Source organism: Mus caroli, unplaced genomic scaffold (genome assembly GCF_978045245.1).
Source record: "Mus caroli unplaced genomic scaffold, Mus_caroli_1 scaffold_9, whole genome shotgun sequence".
NCBI lineage: Eukaryota > Metazoa > Chordata > Mammalia > Rodentia > Muridae > Mus > Mus caroli.
Window position 1 is genome coordinate 7,438,221 of NW_028227264.1, and position 21,894 is coordinate 7,460,114.

At 39.2% G+C, this 21,894-nt stretch overlaps 1 protein-coding gene across 6 annotated transcripts in view; it reads right to left on the reverse strand.

Annotated features, from left to right (window-relative positions):
• Adgb (androglobin) overlaps nt 1-21,894 on the reverse strand; it is a 141,392-nt gene that overhangs the window by 11,794 nt on the left and 107,704 nt on the right. For 4 of the 6 annotated variants that reach the window (XM_021175285.2, XM_021175286.2, XM_021175284.2 and 1 more), the window contains 5 exons: nt 16,161-16,217; nt 8,685-8,796; nt 3,969-4,141; nt 1,234-1,422; nt 441-570 (listed from right to left, as the gene is read on the reverse strand). In XM_021175285.2, the coding sequence (XP_021030944.1) occupies nt 441-570; nt 1,234-1,422; nt 3,969-4,141; nt 8,685-8,796; nt 16,161-16,217 (661 nt within the window). The remainder of the gene's footprint in view (nt 1-440; nt 571-1,233; nt 1,423-3,968; nt 4,142-8,684; nt 8,797-16,160; nt 16,218-21,894) is intronic. The other 2 variants (XM_085842628.1, XM_085842629.1) reach the window with 1 other exon arrangement.

Here is a 21,894-nt window from a genome sequence, read left to right on the forward strand (position 1 = left end):
CCAATTCCCCATGGCCACCATTATCCTGAATAACAACCTCATTTCATATCTGGTTTCATCTTAGCTTTTTTTCTTTTAAACACAGGGTCTCCTATAGCCCAGGCTGGCCTTGAATTCTCTATATAGCTGAGGATGGACATGACCTCCTAGTACTCCTGCCTCTGCCTTCCAAATTGTAGTGTTATAGCTGTATGAGACTACATCATATTCATCAAATGTTCTTATGCAAGGAAAACCATTTCTGCTTATATATGGGTAATGTGCACATGAATCTTAGATGAGAAAATAAGTACAAGAGGCTTGATAGTAGAAGGCTATTTGTGTCCTCATTTGAAGCTTCATGGTCTTTCACAATCCTAAGGACTAGAAACTCAGAAATGATTCCTTGTGGCTAAGGAAGCCCCACCAAAACTCCTGAGCAGCTTGTGACTTCCACTGACCTTCCTCTGAGGATTTAGTTTGGCTCTGACTCACAGACAAAGTCTCAGGGCTCGGGACAGAGGTGGTGGTATCGGTGGTGGCTGGCTTCTTAATGAATTGGGTCAGGTACTTCAAACGGGCCTGAGCAGCCTGGAAGACAAATGTCAGCCTGGTGAGGTCTTTGAAAAGCAGCAAGAAGTGCAGGCTGAAGCAAGGTACTCAGAAGAAGAGAGAAATGTGGGTTCCAAAACCAAAATTAAAAAAGAAAACACAAAGGGTGGTTTAGACCAAGCCAACTCTCTGTTAACTAAGACTAAATAAAGGTCTAAGCCCTCAAGGCAGTGGTCCTCAACCTGTGGGTTGCAACTCCCTTTTTCACCTCTCTCCAAACATATTTACATAGTGGTTCATAACAGTAGCAACAAAATTGATCTTATGGTGGGGGTCACCACAACATGAAGAGCTATATTAAAGGGCTGCAGGGTTAGGAAGGTTGAGAGCCTCTGCCATATACCGGGAGAGGTATTTAAATACCTTCATAAGTGAGAAGAGCATACTTTTTATTCTAAAGCTGTTTGTAGTAGGAAAGCGGGCATTAAACACTCGCATGCTCTCCTACTTGAAGCTTCTCTGGATCCATGTGAATCCTGCCCTCATGGCTAAATATAAAGAAGGCAGTCATAGTTTGGACACATGAGCGCTAAGTCAAGTCACAATTCCAATCCCACACCTTCATCCATAGGGCTCAGCTCCCAAACTACATCTAACAATGTGGAAAAAAAGAACCGCCTTTCAGGCAGGCAGGCAGGCGACCTTGATGGCCCTCCCCGGTTCAGTCGTCTCCCAAGCTTGCTTCATGGCCCGTATTTCATCTGCTCGTTCTGTGTCCTTTTTTACGTCAACATAGTCTGAGTCGGTGTGTTCAGAGACCAGCCTCAAGATCCAGTAGGGTTTGTTTGGATCTTCTTGCTGAGAGTGAACAGCAGTAGGCATTTGTACTTGCTAGGGGGACAAAAAGTTTATAAAAATGAATGCTTCTAGAAAGGACTCCCTAAACTGAGATTTCACTGTTGGCTACTTATCATACAGAAAAACAACCATAATTTGCGTAAGACTCTTGTGAGAATGCTCATTATATTCTTTTTCACAGCAGCAATTACAGGGAAAGGAACAGCATAAAAGTGTATCAGCCAGTGAATGGACAACTTATAGCATGTTCCTATGTTGGGTGCTGAGCACTGAATTGAAAACAAACATCAGACTGTTGGAGAACTCTGCAGGCACAGGTTTTAGTAAAATGAGGAAGTTCAACACAAACTAATTCAACTGTGTGAAGCATTTATATGCACTCTGTGACAGCGGATGGTAGCGAGATGATGGGTTGGTACCTGGAGTTTTGGTGCAGGGATGGCAAAATGAACAGCAGTGGGTTCATGGGCATAATCTTTACCTTGTGCTGCACGGTGGGTATATTTGTTGGAAGTCAATGAATTGTGCAGTGATGAGTTCTGCCTGTGGAACTGGGGATATGGCTCAGTAGATAAACCATGCTTCCTTTGAGATTGTAAGGAGTAGAGTTCAGAATCATTGGTGTTCCAATGGTGATGGTGCACAGCAGCCCACTTGGTATGCCAGTGCTCAGCAGGCAAAGATGGGATGCCTCTAGAGCAAGCTGGCTGTCTAAGCAGGCCACAAGAATGAGTTCTGGATTCAGCTGAGGGGGTTTACCTCAATGAATGCAGTGGAAAATGATTGAGAAATACTCCCAACACCAATCCTGGGCCTCTACAGGCACAAGCACACACATGTACCTGCACACATGTGCACATACCCACACATATTCATGCATATCACATGCACACAAGAAAAAGAAAAAAAACGAGTGTTTATGCCCTTCACTTTATGCAATCTTGGCTTAAGATTAGACACAATAAAGTCTATGGGCCTTGGGGCCATGAGTGTTGGAGTTTTCTGTTGATGTAATAAATCAATGTAATGGCCAAAAGCATTTTGGAAAAGAAAGGGTTTATTTCAGCTTGTACTCTGAGGTCCATCACTGGAAGAAAGTCGTAACAAAAGCCCAATCGTGAACTGAAGCAAACAGCAGAGAAGTAGGCTGCATGTGGCTAATTCACTGGCTCATGCTCAACTAACTTTCTTAGTTAGCCCAGACTCACCTGCGTAGGGAGTGTTCTGCCTACGGTGGGGTGGGCCCTCCATCAATCATCAAAGATGATTTCTTATAGACATGGCCATAAACCAATCTGCACATTTTCAATTGACTTGCTAAGCCACTTTGGGCTATATCAGCTTAAAAAATAAGAGCTAGCCAGTGAAGTAGCTAAGGGTGCTTGCAGCCAAACCTGATGCTCTGAGTTCTATCCCCAGAGCATATATGGTAGAAGAAGAGAACTGCCTTCCATACTTTGTCCTCAGACCTGCAAATATACCCAAGTGTAGGTTCACCACCTCGCACACACGTGCTCATGAGCACACACACACAATCACACACACAATATTTAAAATATTTTAAGTAAAATCTAAATTATACTTAAGGTATACTTCACAAAACTAAGTAATATAACTAGTCATTTCTAGCTCTGAATGTGCTTGCTCCTCTCGATTCACTCTGGAAGTGAGTGGTACTTTAAGGTTAGAGAACCACTTGCAAGGACTGAAGGCAGCAGAAATGGGTTTGACTTTCAGATAGGAGAGGTTCCCTCCTGGACAATCAAAGAGGGAGAGATACCCTTATTCTCCAAGTAATTTTTTCTGCCAATTTCACTCTCAAATTTCCATTTAATATACTGGTTTGTATGTTTTTCTGTTGGTTTATTAAACACCAAGACCAATAGCAACTTGGAAAAGAGGAGGTTTTCTTGGTTAACTAGCTTTGAGTCATGAGGTTCTGGAAGTAGGAACCCACCAGACAAGATAACCATTTAAACTGACGTGGTTGCCGAATACATTACATAAAATCAAGGCTTTGTCCATCTGAAACAATGTAATCAGGGAAGAGGAGGTTGCAGCCACTGAGTGAAGTTTCACTTAAAATTTGGTTTCATTATTACCCATAAAACCTTGCTTCCGATGCGTTTCCCTTAGTATTTAATGAGAACCAAGTCTCATAGATGATAATTCTCTTCTTTCTTACTTAGAATGTTTTTCTCTTTAAACAGCTCAAAAAGTGAGTTGACCAGGAACTTTTCCAGTAAAGAGTTTTGACTGACAGAAATAGAACTGTCAAAGTGCTAACAGATGAATCTGAGGATATACTCAAACTTGCAAATACTTCATGATACTCCCACAGGCACAAGAGATCTTTAAATGCAAGTGGACACGATCCCTCATTCACTTCTGGAGTCCTCCTTGCTTCCTGTTGCTAACTCCCCCCCACACACACACACACTTTCCATTTGGGAAGTGCCACCAGCTCTGTTCTAAGGAGGTTATCTATCTATCTATCTATCTATCTATCTATCTATCTATCTATCTATCTATCTATCTATCTATCTATCTATCTATCTATCTATCGTGTGTGCACCCACCTGAGGTTCAAATCGAGGAGCTTGCTTTTCCTTAGCTAACTTTTCTTTCTCGGCAGACTTCTCCTTGCCTTTCCGGGTTGTTTTGGGCATTCCTACAGATTTCTGCCCTTCACTGACTGCATGGAAATCTGGGCTTCCCATGGGAGCTGGTTCTTCATGTTTCTCTACTTGAGCTAAATAGACATGAGAAAGGAAACCAGTGAGATCTGGCACGCTAACGAGAACTCTTCCAGTAGAAAGAGCACCCAAGAAAGATGCTTCATCTAAAGAGATTGGATTTCTCTCCTTGTTAAAAAAAAAATTTCATAAGAACTGGTTAAGATTTTTAATAATTGGAACATAGGTAATACAGTATAAACTTAATATTGGTATATATAAAGTAGTGGGCTTTAGAATATTAAAGTTATGCAACCATCAGATCACTAACACCATGCTTGCCTTGTGAGGGGGGCCTTTTGTCTCCTCATAGCACTGTTAAGCTGACTGTTACAATTCATTCATCTCTGCTCTAACCTGTACTATTTCCTTTCTTTTGAGTTGCAATTTGTTTTCTTTCCTTTCTTTATCTTTTCAGTTTGCTTTTTTAAGAAAAAGGTTACTTATTGTGTGTGCATAAATGTGCAGCATTTCAGGCACCAGAAGATTCCCATGAAGCTCGAGTTGTGGTCCACCATGTAGGTGTTGGGAACTGAGCCCTTGCTCTCTGTAAGGCAGTTAAGTACTATTTAGTCACTGAGCCACCAGGTTACTTTTAAAATGTAGTCAATTACATCAGGTTGCTTTTTACACATCTATGAAGTCTCCACATTCATTTCCTACTAGTTTCTAGTTTCTTCCATTGTGATCAGAAAGCATAGCTCCCCAATTTCTCTCCCTGCCCAGCTGTTTGGATTCCAGGTATTGCTTCATCAGCTGTCGTCCTCCTGATGTTCTATAGGGTTTGTGAGGTTTGTGTGTTCTGGAAGTTTGGAGCAGAGAATTCTTCTCTTAGGGCAGGTTGTTCTCCATGTTATTCAAGCATTATATCATCATGGATTCTGTTTGTTTCCTTATACTATGTAAAGTGCAGTAATGAAATTTCCCACTAGTTGTAGAGTTAGCCATTTTTTCTTTCAATACTAGCATTTGCTTCATGCATTTAAAACTGGTGTTAGATTCAGATGTTTATAATGGTTTTGTTTTATGAATATGTGGTCTCTTCAGCATTACAAAATAACTCATGCACCTGTTTTGGCTTTTAAAATATATTTTTGACAAGAGCATGACCATTCCAAGCTATAGTACATACATAGTATGACTATTCTGGGCTACTCTTTGTAATGTGTGTTCCTTCCTTTTGTCATAAAACTGTTTATATCTTTGAAATTAAAGTATGTCCCTCTTATGAACATATGTAGTTACATCATGAATATGTTGTAAAGCACACTTAATTTGCATTAAATATCATTGCCCAAAAGGAAGGATTTATGTCTGGTATTTTGATATTTATTTTACTACATATTTCATATCATTTTTGTTCCTCTAATCTTCTGTTACTACCTTCTCTTGCTTCAAAACCATACTCGCTACTGAAGAATTTTAACTCTCTCAGGTTTTTTTTTTCTGTGCATTTTCATTTTCTTCTTCATGTCTCTGAGTAAGATTATAATTAAAATGTCTTTTTATAATAAGCTTAAATTAATACCAACTTAATGTCATTAATATACAAAGACATTTGCTCTTATATTAGTCTCTCCTCTGAGTGCTGATAAAAAGTAAAACTTTGTATTCATGCTGTGTGTTTTAAATCGACTAATTCATGGGATACAGTCATCGGGTTGCTTACTTTACTGTTTGAGGCTTGCAAGAAATCTGCGTGCATTGGTAAGCATGTATCAGAATAAGATATGGAATGGAAAACATCCTACTGATTCAAAAGTTATGGAGGATGTGTCTCATGTATGTGTATGTAATTAGAAAGCCCTGGAAGACTGAACCTGCACCCCTGGTGGAGAAGGGTTGAGTGAGAGTACCTGCTGATGACAAGAGGGTTACAAGCCTCTCCTGTGAGTTCCTTTGGGTTTTTGTTCTACCCAGTGCACAGCAGAGGGGAACCTTCTGTAGATGAAGAAACCTCCATAGAGATAGAAATGCAAGTTTAGTTTTATGATTAAGTCAATGCTTTGATCTGTATCTCCTGAAACTGAAATCTAGTTGGTGTTTGAACGTTCTTGTAATTTCTAAATTTGTTTAGGGCAAGGTACTTGTTTGATAAGAGACTCACTTTCTTGTAAGTAAAGACCAAATATATATATTGGTATATATATATATATATATATATATATATATATATATATATATATCATACATACATATGCACATATATGTAATAAATATATATATGTTTGTTTTGTAATATATCTTAAAATGTTTATTTTATGTAAGCATTTTAAGTATATTAATATGTAACATGAAATATTTTGTGTCATCAAAGACTTTTTGACTTATATTCACAATGATTCATCGTGTAGTTCTCTCTTTACCAAAAAAAAAAAAAAAGATCCCAGTAAGCACTTTATGACCTGATCCCCTAAAGCAAGCATTTTTGATAAAGATTGAAATTATATATGTTTTAATAAATAAATTAGAAATCAAAGGCCTTGATTATCAACATAAGGAGGCAGAATTTTGACAACAGGAGTTTAGAATGACAGCGTTGCAAATCTGAAGGCATATGCCACTGAGAACTTCCAGATCACTATCTTCCTGTCTATTTCCTTAGGTGAGTAAGCCAGCTGCTTTAGTATCCTGTATAGGTTAGCTGTATAGGTTAGCTGTTATACTGTATAGCCAGCTGCTTTAGTGAACTGTGGGTACTAAAATAAACAGAAGGTGGCACTATTGTCTTACAATAGCATGAAGCCACAGTTCCTATAAACAGTAGCAGAAATACCCAGGGTCAGGGCCATGGGGGCTCACAGAGACTGAACTAACAATAAAAGAACATGTGTGGGCTGGACCGAGACCACCTACACATATGTAGCAGATGGATGGTATGGTCTCCACGTGGGTGTCCTAATAAGTGGAGCAGAGGTTGACTCTAACTCTGTTGCCTGCCTTTGAATCCCATGCCCCTAGCTGGGCTGCCTTGTCTGGCCTAAGTGAGAGAGGATGAGCCTAGTTCTGCTGCGGTTTGATGTGCCAGGGTGGGTTGGTACCCATAGGAGGTGGAGAGCTTCCTTTTCAGAGAAGGGGAGGGGAAGCTGGAGGGAGAGAGTTGGAGGGCAGGACTGGGAAGAGAGGAGGGAAGGGGGCTGCAATCTGGATAGAAAGAAAGAAAGAAAGAAAGAAAGAAAGAAAGAAAGAAAGAAAGAAAGAAAGAAAGAAAGAAAGAAAGAAGAGAGAAAGAGAGAGGGGGAAGGAAGGAAGGAAGGAAAAGAAAAAAGGAAGAGAAAGAAGAAAGTAGGGAGAGAAGGAAAGGGAAGGGAAGGGAAGGGAAGGGAAGGGAAGGGAAGGGAAGGGAAGGGAAGGGAAGGGAAGGGAAGGGAAGGGAAGGGAAGGGAAGGGAAGGGAAGGGAAGGGAAGGGAAGGGAAGGGAAGGGAAGGGAAGGGAAGGGAAGGGAAGGGAAGGGAAGGGAAGGGAAGGGAAGGGAAGGGAAGGGAAGGGAAGGGAAGGGAAGGGAAGGGAAGGGAAGGGAAGGGAAGGGAAGGGAAGGGAAGGGAAGGGAAGGGAAGGGAAGGGAAGGGAAGGGAAGGGAAGGGAAGGGAAGGGAAGGGAAGGGAGAAAGATCCCAGTTCAGATATGCCTCTATATCTATATGTTAGACCTGAAATTCTTGTTTGGTTTTTTAATCTTGGTTTATTTCTTTGTTTCAGTTTGGTTTTGTTTTAATTCTGGGATAAAAGGATATAAAGTTTGACATCAAATCATAAAGTGATTCAAGAGAGAAGGACCTCCCACGGGTGCTCTCTGACCTCCATATTCAAAAGTTGAAGTAGGTGAGTTTGTGTTGAGTAGTTGGTGCTCTTAGCTTCTGAGCCTTCTATCCAATCCAGCATGACATATTTTTGAGAGAATATCTCACTATGCAACCATGGATTGCTATAGTTTTGGAGACCACAATGGCCTTGAACTCACAGAAATCCACCTGCATCTACCTCCTGAGTCCTATGTACTTTCAGGGTCTAACTTCATTGTTATTCTTCCCTAACAACTATGAGAAATAAAATTTTATAATCAAAAAAGTCATCTATATTTTTTGAAAAGTTACAACTATCATCAGTACATAAGTTTGGCTAAATACATGAAACATGTTTATACAGGGCCTTAGTGATGAAATATTTTTATTTTTCATAAATTATGAAGTAAAATATTGAAACTTAATATGACAGAAAATATGAGAGGCTATAGGTTATGAGCAATACCATTTTAGAATTTTGTGATCAACTTACTTTTTAGTATTTAGACTATAAGTGGCATGAGTAATAATTATGGCATGGGGCTGGATAGATGGCACAGTATTAGAACACGGTTGCTATTGCAGAGGACTAGAGTTCTGTTCCAAGTAACCACAGGAGACACACAATTGACTGCAACTCCAATCTCAAGAGATTCAATGACCTCTTTAGAACTCCACAGGCACCACACATGTACATGGTGTACATACATACATGCAGGCAAAGTACCAATACACTGGAAATAAAATAAATGCTTTTAAAGTATTTAAGCTGACATACCTTTGATATCCATTTTCTCCATGTCTTTTAGTGCTTGAACAAATGTCAGCTGAGTTTCGTTTAGAGGCCAGCTGTTAAACAACACCAGGCACTGTATGATGTACTTATAGCACTGTAAAAGGAAAGAGTGTGAGTCAGGACAACCAAAAGAACCTATACAGTATACTCATTGAAAGACATTAAGACAAGCCAGGAGGCATATCTGCAAGAGGTGAGATTAACTGCAGAGAGTACTCTGACCACTGAGACTCAAGAGAGAGTTGGACTCCCAGGAGTGCTGACAGAGGCTAACAGATTCACAGGATGAACAAGCTCCAGCCAGAGACAGCTAAAACAACTAACACCAGAGATTACCAGATGGCGAAAGACAAACGTAAGAATCTTACTAACAGAAAAAAAGAAAACTGGGCATCATCAAAACCCAGAATGCTCACCATTGTGAAGTAAAATATTGAAACTTAATATTGAAAATATTTACTTCACCATTGTGAAGTAAAATATTGAAACAGCAAGTCTTGGATACCCCTGACAGCACACCTAAAAGCTCTAAAACAAAAGGAAGCAAATTCACCCAAGAGGAGTAGACAGCAGGAAATAATCAAATTTAAGGCTGAAATCAACCAAGTGGAAACAAAAACAACTATTCAAAAAAATCAACCAAACCAGGAGCTGGTTCTGTGAGAAAATCAACAGGATAGATAAATCCTTAGCCAGACTAACTAGAGGGCACAGGGAAATAATCCTAATTAACAAAATCAGAAATGAAAAGGGAAACATAAAAACAGATCCTGAGGAAATCCAAAACACCATCAGATCCTTCTACAAAAGGCTATACTCAACAAAACTGGAAAACCTGGATGAAAGGGACAATTTCCTAGACAGATAGCAGGTATCAAAGTTAAATCAGGATCAGATTAACGATCTAAACAGTCCTATTTCCCCTAAAGAAATAGAAGCAGTCATTAATAGGCTCCCAACCATTAAAAAAAAAAAAAGCCCAGGACCAGATGGGTTTAGTGGGGAGTTCTATCAGACCTTCAAAGAAGACCTAATTCCAGTTCTCCTCAAACTATTCCACAAAATAGAAAGAGAAGATACTCTACCCAATTCATTCTATGAAACAACAGTTATAATGATACCTAAACCACACAAAGATCCAACAAAAACAGAAAACTTCAGACCAATTTCCCTTATGAATATCGATGCAAAAATACTCAATAAAATCCTCGCAAACTGAATCCAAGAACACATCAAAACAATCATCCATCATGACCAGGTAGGTTTCATTTCAGGGATGAAGAAATGGTTTAATATATGGAAATCCATCAATGTAATCCACTGTATGAACAAACTCAAAGACAAAAAAATCACATGCTCATCTCCTTAGATGCTGAGAAAGCATCTGACAAAATACAACCACCTTCATAATAAAAGTCATAGAAAGATCAAGAATTGAAGGCCCATACCTAAACATGATAAAAGCAATATACAGAAAACCAGTAGCCAACATCAAACTAAATGGAGAGAAATTCAAAGCAATCCCACTAAAATCAGGGACTAGACAAGGCTGGCCACTTTCTCCTTACCTATTCAGTATAGTACTTGAAGTGTTAGCCAGAGCAATTAGACAACAAAAGGAGGTCAAGGGGATACAAATTGGAAAGGAAGAAGTCAAAATATCACTATTTACTGATGATACGATAGTATATATAAGTGATCCTAAAAATTCCACCATAGAAACCCTAAACCTGAGAAACAGCTTCAGTGCTGAATATAAAATTAGATCAAACAAATCAGTGGCCTTTCTCTACACAAAGGATAAACAGGATGATAAAGAAATTAGGGAAACGACACCCTTCTCAATGGTCACAAATAATATAAAATACCTTGGTGTGACTCTAACTTAGGAAGTGAAAGATATGCATGATAAGAACTTCAAGTCTCTGAAGAAAGAAATCAAAGAAGATCTCAGAAGATGGAAAGATCTCCCATGCTCAAGGATTGGCAGGATCAATATAGTAAAAATGGCTATCTTGTCGAAAGCAATCTACAGAATCAGTGTAATCCCCATCAAAATTCCAACTCAATTCTTCAAAGAATTAGAAAGGGCAATTTGCAAATTCATCTGGAATAACAAAAAAAACTAGGATAGCAAAAACTCTTCTCAATGATGGAATCACCATGCCTGACCTCAAGCTGTACTACAGAGCAATTGTGATAAAAACTGCATGGTACTGGTACAGAGACACACAGGCAGATCAATGGAATAGAATTGAAGACCCAGAAATGAAACCACACACCTATGGTCACTTGATGTTTGACAAAGGAGCTAAATCCATCCAGTGGAAAAAAGACAGCATTTTCAACAAATGGTGCTGGCACAACTGGCAATTATCATGTAGAAAAATGAGAATTGATCCATTCTTATCTTCATGTACTAAGATCTAGTCTTCATAGATCAAGGAACTCCACATAAAACCAGAGACACTGAAACTTATGGAGGAGAAAGTGGGGAAAAGCTTCAAAGCTATGGGTACAGGGGAAAATTCCTGAACAGAACAGGCTTGTGGTGTAAGATCGAGAATTGACAAATGGGACCTCATAAAATTGCAAAGCTTCTGTAAGGCAAAAGACACTGTCAATAAGACAAAAAGGCCACAACAGATTGGGAAAGGATCTTTACCAATCCTAAATCTGATAGGGGACTAATATCTAATATATGCAAAGAGCTCAAGAAGATGGACTCCAGAAAGTCAAATAACCCCATTAAAAAATGGGGCTCAGAGCTAAACAAAGAATTCTCACCTGAGGAATACAGAATGGCTGAGAAGCACCTGAAGAAAATGTTCAACATCCTTAATCTCCAGGGAAATGCAAAGCAAAACAACCCTGAGATTCAACCTCACACCAGTCAGAATGGCTAAGATCAAAAATTCAGGTGACAGCAGGGGGTGGTGAGGATGTGGAGAAAGAGGAACACTCCTCCATTGTTGGTGGGATTACAAGCTTGTACAACCACTCTGGCAATCAGTCTGCCAGTTCCTCAGAAAATTGGACATAGTACTACCTCAGGATCCAGCAATACTTCTCCTGGGCATATACCCAGAAGATGTTCCAACTGGTAATAAGGACACATGCTCCACTATGTTCATAGCAGCCTTATTTATAATAGCCAGAAGCTGGAAAGAACCCAGATGCCCCTCAACAGAGGAATGACTACAGAAAATGTTGTACATTTACACAATGGAGTACTACTCAGCTATTAAAAACAATGAATTTATGAAATCCTTGGGCAATTGTATGTATCTGGAGGATATCATCCTGAGTGAGGTAACCCAATCACAAAAGAAGTCACTTGATATGCATTCACTGATAAGTGGATATTAGCCCAAAAACTTAGAATACCCAAGATACAATTTGCAAAACACAAGAAAATCAAGAAGAATGAAGACCAACACTTGGATACGTCATTCATCTTTAGAATAGGGAACAAAATACCCATGGAAGGAATTATAGAGACAAAGTTTGGAGCTGAGAGGAAAGGATGAACCATCCAGAGACTGCCCCACCTGGGGATCCATCCCATAATCAGCCACCAAATGCAGACACTATTGCATATGCCAGCAAGATTTTGCTGAAAGGGCCCTGATATAGCTGTCTCTTCTGAGGCTATGCCGGGGTCTAGCAAACACAGAAGTGGATGCTCACAGTCAGCTATTGGATGGAACACAGGGCCCCCAATGGAGGAGCTAGAGAAAGTACCCAAGGAGCTGAAGGGGTCTGCAACCCTATAAGTGGAACAACAGTATGAATTAACCAGTATCCCCCAGAGCTCGTGTCTCTAACTGCATACGTAGCAGAGGAGGGCCTAGTAGGCCATCATTGGGAAGAGTGGCCCCTTGGTCTTGCAAACTTTGCATAACCCAGTTCAGGGGAATGCCAGAGCCCAGAAGTGGGAGTGGGTGGGTAGAGGAGTAGGGTGGTGGTGGGGGTATAAGAGACTTTTGGGATAGTATTTGAAATGTAAATAAAGAAAATTTCTAGTAAAATAATTGAAAAACTATAACCTGCAGCACACCTGGAATCCACATGTATTTACGGTGTTAGCTCTGGGGAGGGACAGGACCGTTCTCTAGACTCTGATGGAAATGTTACTTTTTCTCCCTTGACTAATAATTTCACTTCTATTTTTTAAATCATTTTTTCTTTATATGTTGGCTAATTTTACATCAAGTTGACACAGGCAAAGCCATTTAAAGGAAGGAACCTTAAATGAGAAAATGCCTTCCTAAAATCAGGTTGCAGGCAAGCCTGTAGTGCATATTCTTAATTGATGTGGGACTAGGGCCCATATTCCATTGTGGGTGGATCCCCGGGTTCTATAAAAAAGCAGGTGGAGCAAGCCAGCGGGAGTAAGTCAATAAGCAGCACCCCTCCATAGCTTCTGTATCAGCTCCTATCTCCAGTCTCCAGCTCTGTTTGAATTCCTGCTGTGACTTCCCTTGATGATGAATTATGATGTACAAGAGTACTGTCAAATAAATCCTTTCTTTCCCAATTCACTTTTGATTTTGGAGAATCAACTGTGATTAACAAGAGACCAGAACCACTTAAGTAAAACCTTTGCTTGCTGGGACAATGAATGGTTGTGTATAGAGTCTTCCAAGTGATACTGGTTTCGAAGGCAGGAAGGGGTCATCAACAGCAGCTGAGGCTTGAGACATGAAAGGTAAGAAGAGGTCAATGTGTGAAGCTGCAACCTCAGTGGCAGGTTAAGGTCCAGGACTGCAGGGGTCATGCAAAGAAGTTGAGGCTTGGCACCAGGAAGAGAGGCTAAATGAAGCTATTAATGAAAGAGCAGCTCAGCTGTGGCAGAACTGTAGTTCTGCTACACAAGTGTAGCCCAGCATTTTGGAGATGCTAGTACCACAGAGTGAACATTGAGAGCACAACAGCATTGGAGTGGAGCCTCCCTGAGTTTAGAAGACAGGCTGTGTGTGCTGCAGATGAAGCCAGAGAAGTGGCCAAGCCCTTTGGAAGAGCTCAGACATTGGCCATTGAGTTATTTACAGTTTAAATCTGGTTTTGTTTGGATTTGATTGTGACTGTGCCTTGGCTCTTGGAGACCACAGTTAATAGATAGTAGATTCTAGGAATTTCATAAATTCATTCATTTTAATAGCTGAGTAGTACTCCATTGTGTAAATGTACCACATTTTTTGTATCCATTCCTCTGTTGAGGGGCATCTGGGTTCTTTCCAGCTTCTGGCTATTATAAATAAGGCTGCTATGAACATAGTGGAGCATGTGTCCTTCTTACCAGTTGGGACATCTTCTGGATATATGCCCAGAAGAGGTATTGCGGGATCCTCCGGTAGTACTATGTCCAATTTTCTGAGGAACTGCCAAACTGATTTCCAGAGTGGTTGTACAAGCTTGTAATCCCACCAACAATGGAGGAGTGTTCCTCTTTCTCCACATCCTTGCCAGCATCTTCTGTCACCTGAATTTTTGATCTTAGCCATTCTGACTGGTGTGAGATGGAATCTCTCTGTTTTGATTTGCATTTCTCTGATGATTAAGGATGCTGAACCTTTTTTCAGGTGCTTCTCAGCCATTCGGTATTCCTCAGGTGAGACTGCCATATCCAGGGATCCATCCCATAATTAGCCTCCAAACGATGACACCATTGCATACACTAGCAAGCGTTTGCTGAAAGGACCCTGATATAGCTGTCTCTTGTAAGACTAGGCCAGGGCCTAGCAAACACATAAGTGGATGCTCACAGTCAGCTATTGGATGGATCACAGGGCTCCCAATGGAGGAGCTAGAGAAAATAACCAAGGAGCTAAAGAGATCTGCAACCCTATAGGTGCAACAATTATGAAGTAACCATCTCTTGTATTCTGTTAGTGATGCTCGCATCTATGGTTCCTGATTTCTTTCCTAGGGTTCTTATCTCCAGCGTTATTTCCCTTTGAGTTTTCTTCATTGTTTCTACTTCCATTTTTATATCTTGGATGGTTTTGTTCAATTCCATCACCTGTTTGATTGTGTTTTCCTGTAATTCTTAAAGAGAATTCTGTGTTTCTTCTTTAAGGTCTTCTACCTGTTTAGCAGTGTTTTCCTGTAATTCCTTGAGAGATTTTTGTGCTTCCTCTTTAAGGGCTTCTACCTGTTTCACCGTGGTCTCCTGTATTTCTTTAACTGAGTTATTAATGCCCTTCTTAAAATACTCTCCCAGCATCATGAGATATGATTTTAGATCCAAATCTTGCTTTTCAGGTGTGTTGGGGTATCCAGGACTTGCTATGGTGGGCGTACTGGGTTCTGATGTTGCTCAGTGGTCTTGGTTTCTGTTAGTAAGATTCTTTGGTTTGCCTTTTGCCATCTGGTAACCTCTGGTGTTAGATGTTCTAGCTGTCTCTGGCTGGAGCTTGTTCCTCCTGTGATTCTTTAGTCTCTGTCAGCACTCCTGGGAGACCAACTCTCTCCTGTGTCACAGTGGTCAGAGCCCTCTCTGTAGGCAAGCTCTCCTCTTGCAGGGGAGGATGCACAGAGGTCTGGAGCTCAGATCCACCTCCTGCTTCCTGGGTTCAGAGTCCTCTCTGGAGACCGACTCTCCTCTGGCAGGGAAAGTGTCCAGGGGTCTGGGTGTCAGCTCTGTTTCCTGGCAATGATCTCAAGGTCCCAGCTGTGCTAGGGTGCCTGCAGTGTGGAGAGTCCTCTAGGGACCTTGGGGGCCTTTAGCTGATATCATGCAAAAGATGCTGCAGGGGTGGCACCAACCAGAAAGAACCCCAGCCGCTGGTCAGGCAGGTCCTTTGTCCCGGTTCCTACTAGCACAAGACCCTCTGAGTATTTTAGAACTGATGTTGCATTTCACTAACCAGTGCTCTCAAGGTCCCAGCTGTGCTAGGGTGCCTGGAGAGTCCTCTGGGCACTGTGCGGCCCTCAGCTGAGATTGCGCAGAAGATGGTGTGGGATTGAGATTTTTAAAAATTTACAATATATTACCGCCCAATGTTGGGCAAAAACTCACTTTAAAAAACTAATTTCAGCTTCCCAAATAAAAAAACTCAAGCTTCTCAGTAAATTGGTTTCTTTCTAAAGTCAGTTTTTCTCCAAACCTTGTGGTTTTCCCCCAAAACCATGTGGACTTCCAGACAAAGACTAAAATACATGCTAATTTGGCACCCGTAATTCCGGTGTGTATAGTGTAAGCTAAGACATAGCTGTGCCCCACAAACCGAAAAGAAACAACACACTAAGTGGAAATCTCAAAGTTCAGACTGGGGTCTTCCCAAATGCTGCCCTATGCTGTCTTGGAGATGCAGCTTTAATGAGCAGATGTTAAACACCCCTGCTGAGCAATGAAGCAAAGTCCTTTTGCTCAGAGAGCGAAAAGCAAGGCTGCATGCCTCCGGCAATCAAAAAAATTATAAAAAGTTAAATAAATTAAGATGTCCACGCTACCTTAGGCATCTGGTTTCCTTCAACGTGGCCTCCACGGGAAAACTGGGACTGCTTGGCCTAGCACATGACATATACATGATGGCTTGAGAATAGGGTTATACAGTAAATAGAATGAAATTTAAATACAGTTAAATATAAAAAGGATATTAACTTACTTTATATAAAGAGAAAGGGGATATAAGTATATTTATCCACAGAAATATTAATCTCCAAATAAGGGAGAAATAAATGAAAATATAAATGTTTTTAGGATACATGGATAAATGGATCAATCCAGGCCTTTGATCTCAATGTTTAGGACAAAAAGGCAAGGATAGATAGGTTTCTTGTGAGTCTGAGGCCCGCCTAATGTACAGAACATTTCCAAGTTAGTTCAGGCTACACAGAGAAACCCTATGTCAATAAATAATAATAATTATTTTAAATTATTTTAATTATCAGTATAAAGATGGGTATAAACTTCAGTGGTTATAATGAAATTACAAATCCTCTATGAGAGAGGACAAAATAGAGCAAACCTAAATTAAAAAGAGGTTGTTAAATTAAATAAATCTATACTTTTGATGATTTTGTGTTGCTGGACCAAGGAAATGCTATTTTTAGAGAGAGGCTCTGTATTTGTGTTAACAGGAAATTTAGAATGGCCTTGGACTTCTTCCAAAGTAGTAAGGATCAAATTTGATAGAGGAAGGCCCCCTAAAGATCTTGGCTGCAGCAGAAAAAGAAATCAAAAAGACCAAACAAGTCAGGTAACATGATTTGCTGATCCCTCTACATAGGAATAGTCCTGAAACTGGCGGGGCCAGAAAAGTGTCTCTAGCCCAAACTTAAACTATGCATAGCCAAGGGATCTTGTCAGCTACAGAGTCCTCTAACTTCATCATGGCATCCTTTCATATAGCATGCATACAAATGTACACTGTAGCTTGAGTATATGATCACACTAACTCATAAAGAAAGACAGTTGTAGTTCACAACTTAAACAAGAAATACAAATTCATTCTTTACATTCCATACAAATATCTTTATAGAACTAAATATTGGTTTTAAGGTTTATATATTACAGAATGAAACACCAGGAGGGCAGCCCTGACAAGATTCACCCTCAGGGATGCTGAGATGACCACTGTTCCAGCTCCTTGCCTGATTCTGTTTCAACTGATGCTCTTTCCAGAGACTTGCTTCAAGAACAACTTCAGGAAAGTCTGCTAAATCCCTGCTGACCAGGGTCCATCCAGCCTTTCAGACTGTCAGGACCTCAGTTAAACCCTGATCTTTAGCAACACATAAAGACTGGACCACAAATCATGCCAGCTAGCTTTATTTTGACTTAACTATTTTTTTTCAATTACCTTTTTGGCCCCAAATAGGAATTCTTTATCCCAATTCAGCAGAAAGCAATTATTAAAAATATAAACAAACAAACAAAAAATATCATCTTAATCCCTTAAGTTGGAACGTACAGTTTTTGTTATTTTATAAATTATAGATATGTTGTCATTTTAGGGGATAATTTATAAAATAATTATGATCTTGGACAGAAAAGAAACAAATTCGGAAGTTTAGAATCAGGGATTTCTATCTTTTCTTTCCTCTTCTCTATCCTTCTTTCTTGGGCAAAGGGAAGAGGGTTGAAAGGAAAAAATGGGGAGATATAGTAATATTATCAGGAATGAGACAAATATGGTTGGGTTATTAAATCTAATCTTAAACAAAAGCATTTATAGCAATAATCTTACGTTGATAGAGATCTTTATATTTTGTTACATTGATACAGAATTTTATATATTGATACAGGTTTAAGGTTTTCATTGGTACAAATCTTTGTATATTGATACAAAATTTAAGATTAATTATCTTACTCTTAGATAGGCATTGTCTCTATGCAACACATTTAAAAATACAAGTTGAATTCCAGTTCTTTTAACAAACTATTTAGGATAACTAAGTAATGCAAGTTAATAGACAGTCACACTCATGATCATATTAGATACTAATTTAGTAAATTGCAATAACATATTTTCAAATTTATACAAATAGTAAATAACTAAAAATAAGTAATGTTTAACAATTCACATATGCTATATATAGATAGATAGACTTCACAAGCATCAGAGATCCACAGAATATGGCATTTAAAATCATTTCATTATTAAAGGATCTTTTGACTATTAGATTTCCTTCTGGAAGTACTCCATTCCACTTTAAAGAAGAAAATGAGCATCAATAACATCTATGTGGAGTTGCTATAATTGTGGAAAGCTAGCCACTGGGTAAGAAATGCTCTAACTTTATAGGCAGACAGAAAGCTGTCCACAAAGGACAAACAGACACAAAGTAGTTGATTGCTAGGCTCTGATAATACAGGGTAAGTTGTCCTTCATAATTCCTGCTTCACTTAAGGTCTGTCTGGGCCAGAAGGCTGAAGGTAGATGCTCCAACATGATAAGCAATTTGGGGACTGTCCAGGTGATAATCTATCTCTGTCATTTCTATAATTTCTTGAAGATGTGTCCCTATACTTCCGACATAGTCAAATAATATTTATTCCTTCTCAATCTCTGATGGAGTTGAAGATGAGTTAGTTATAGTCTCACAATTTAACTTAAGTTGTTTAGGATTTAAGAAGATATTCTAAGTCTTAAAAGATGTTTTTAGAATACTAATACATGTTAAAATAATAACTAATTTATATACAAAATTCTAACTCACCAAAATAGATGATAAAATACTTTATCTAAATTGCCAAATATAATGAATTAGACATTATAAATGTATACATTATACTTTTCATAATTGTTATAATTGCACTCAATTTATATCTGAGAGAAAAGGAGGCTTTTATTGAACTAAAAAGGAGAACTGTTGAGGTTTGGGCCTTTTGCTCTGCATGTAATGCTAAGTGCAGGTCCTTAAGACCTGATTGCCCCAAAGAGAGTCTGCATCCAAGTGATGTTACATGACCTTGCCCCCAAGCTTATTTCTGATTAGTAAATAAAGATGCCAGCTGCCAATAGCTGGGCAGAAGAGACATAGGTGGGGTTTAGGGTTCTCAGCTTGGGATTAGAGGAAAACCATGAGGGGTAGAAGAAGGTAGAGAGAGGAGAAAGCCACCATGAGTTAGGACAGTCATAAAATAATGGCCATGTGAGTTGGCTAATTGGAGTTAAGAGTAGTCTAGACAAAACAAGGCAAATTATACAATGGAATTATTGACTGCAAAATAGACATAATAACATAGAGGATAGATATCTGCCCAGGTCATATGATGATTAAGGCTTATTGTAAATATAAAGGTTGTATGTGTCTTTTTTCTGGAAATTAAGTTATTAAAGGAAGAATAAAAATCCCAGATGGAGATAAAAAAAATTTACAACAGGGGGGGCTTGTATATAACACTCCCTCAATTTTAAGCCTGACTTTAAAAGTTTACTAGTGTCTTTCTACTGTTGTGTCACTTGACTGAAAAGCACAGACTACTTCTGTTAAGCAGGAAGGTCATTACAGTGTTTTGGGTGGCTTACTGACTTTAACTGTCCAGCATTAAAGTGTAAATGCTTATTGAGTGGAGAACTTGAGTGTGCTTGCTGAGGTCAACTGCCAGTTATTTTGCAATTACATGGCTGTTAAGAAAGACAACACATTGTACTGTCTCATGTTCCAGCATTGATACAGAGCAAAGCTGATGATTGGTGTGACTCTAGGAGCAGCATAATTGGTAGTTAAGGGCACAGTGTCACAAGAGGGAGCAGTGTCCATTCAAGCCTTGCTTTTACAAATGCCAGCTGATTGCTACTGAGCTGTGTCTCTCTGTGCCCAGGTCTCTTTCTGTTATATGGGAATGATAAGGGTGCATGTTCAATGGTTAACTGGAACACTCTGGCATACAAAGAGTTGAGTAAATGCAGACACATTGTACCTGGCAAGCTTTTAAAATCTCATCAGCTCTATGTTTTGTATATTCTGCTGGAATTTTTTAGGTATGTATAGATAATTATCTTATCTATAAATAACTTAGTAGTTCACTTACTTTGCTGCTAACCAGTTTGCTCCCCTGCTGCCAAAATGTTGCAATGTTATTAAATATTATCAATAATACTGAGGATTCTTTTCTTATGCTATTTTAAGGAAAATATACCAAGTTCAAATATGAATATATTGTTTTGTACAAATTTCTAGATGAAAGCTCCTAGTTTGTAGGATTTGCATTAGTTTTCCATTACGCATCTGTAAGTAGAAGCTGAGCATGATAAGCTGTCTGAGGGCCACATAGCTATTGTCATGTAGTTATTTCTGTGGATTTATATTACTAGGTCTTTCTAATGGCAGACCTCATGAATTCCTGGAGAGATTCTCTCTGCCCACTCTTACCACTGCTGGAACTGGTTAACTGGTATATCATTTATAATTTCTCACCACTTGATCACCTAAATTTATTCATTTCTCTCATGTTCTCCTTATCTGGATATGGAGTCAAGATTGTGTGGATGTCTGTAAAATTGTCATAAGAATCTAGGTTCCAGGCCTCATGACTCCAATTCCAGCACCTGGGAGGCTGAGGTCTGTGGGCTACTGCAAGTAAGGCCAGCTTGGAATACATAGCAAGTTCTAGGACAGTCACAGGCTGTAGAGCGAGACCCTGTCTCAAATGACCTATTCAAATAAGACAAGGTCTTTGTTGTGTTTTTAGAAAATACTATTGCTTGATTCATTCCATAAGCCAGCTGGTGATGTGGTATTTAGCAAGGGAAAACTTTGAAGGTATTATAATTGCAACTTTTTTTTTTATCACATTGCTCAGATTGTTATTTCCTTATTAATGGGTTTTGCCAAACTCCTTTCTCTCCCACCACTAGCCTCGCCTGCCCTAGTGTTTAACTCTGCAAGCATAGACCAGTCTGGGCTACTCAATGGTCTTAGAGCCCTGTACCATTTTCCTGTGTTTGGTAAATGTATGCCTTCTGTGTTCTCCCAGGTCTTGTGAGTAGCACATATGCTTTAGAATCATAAAAAGCAAAAACTATGGATAATTCACTTTTAGGCATTTTGTTTGTAAGTTTCATTGGCTTATTTTTATATCATTCTCAGAACCTTGTCTCTTTTCAGTGAGTTACTAAGTAGCTCATTTCTAACTCTGGCTGTCTGAGGTTAGCTTACATACTTCTGAACATGCATTGCTCACTGATTAATTGAAAAGTCAGTATTTCATTAAACACACATTAATGTTGCTGATAAAGTATGATTTTAGAGTTGTTATTAAAAACTCATTATTGAGTTCGATGCTTTATAAATACTCAGTTGATCTATTTTACCTAAAAGATTATTTAACATTATCATGTTTTCACATGTGTAGTCTTTTAAACTATTTATTATTAATGTATTTATAATTGCATTATGCTAAGACTGCCCATCTATAGGTACTTTAGTTTTTGTTGAGGTGCCTATTAATTTTTCATCACAAACATTTTATCTTTTAAAAAATAAGTACTTTAGTTTTGCATGTGCTTGTATATGAATCCAGGGGTTCTGAGGGGTCAGAGAATATTCAGTCTCTGGAGCTGGAGTTGTTGCAGGTTGTGAGCCACCTTGTGTGGGTTCTGAGAGCTAAACTTGTATCCTTTACAAGAGCAACAAACATTTTTAACCCCTAAGCTATCTCTCCAGCCACAAATCTATCTTTTAAGAGATCCTGAATGGAGTAGGAAATGCTTGAGGGAATGAAGTACTTCTCCTG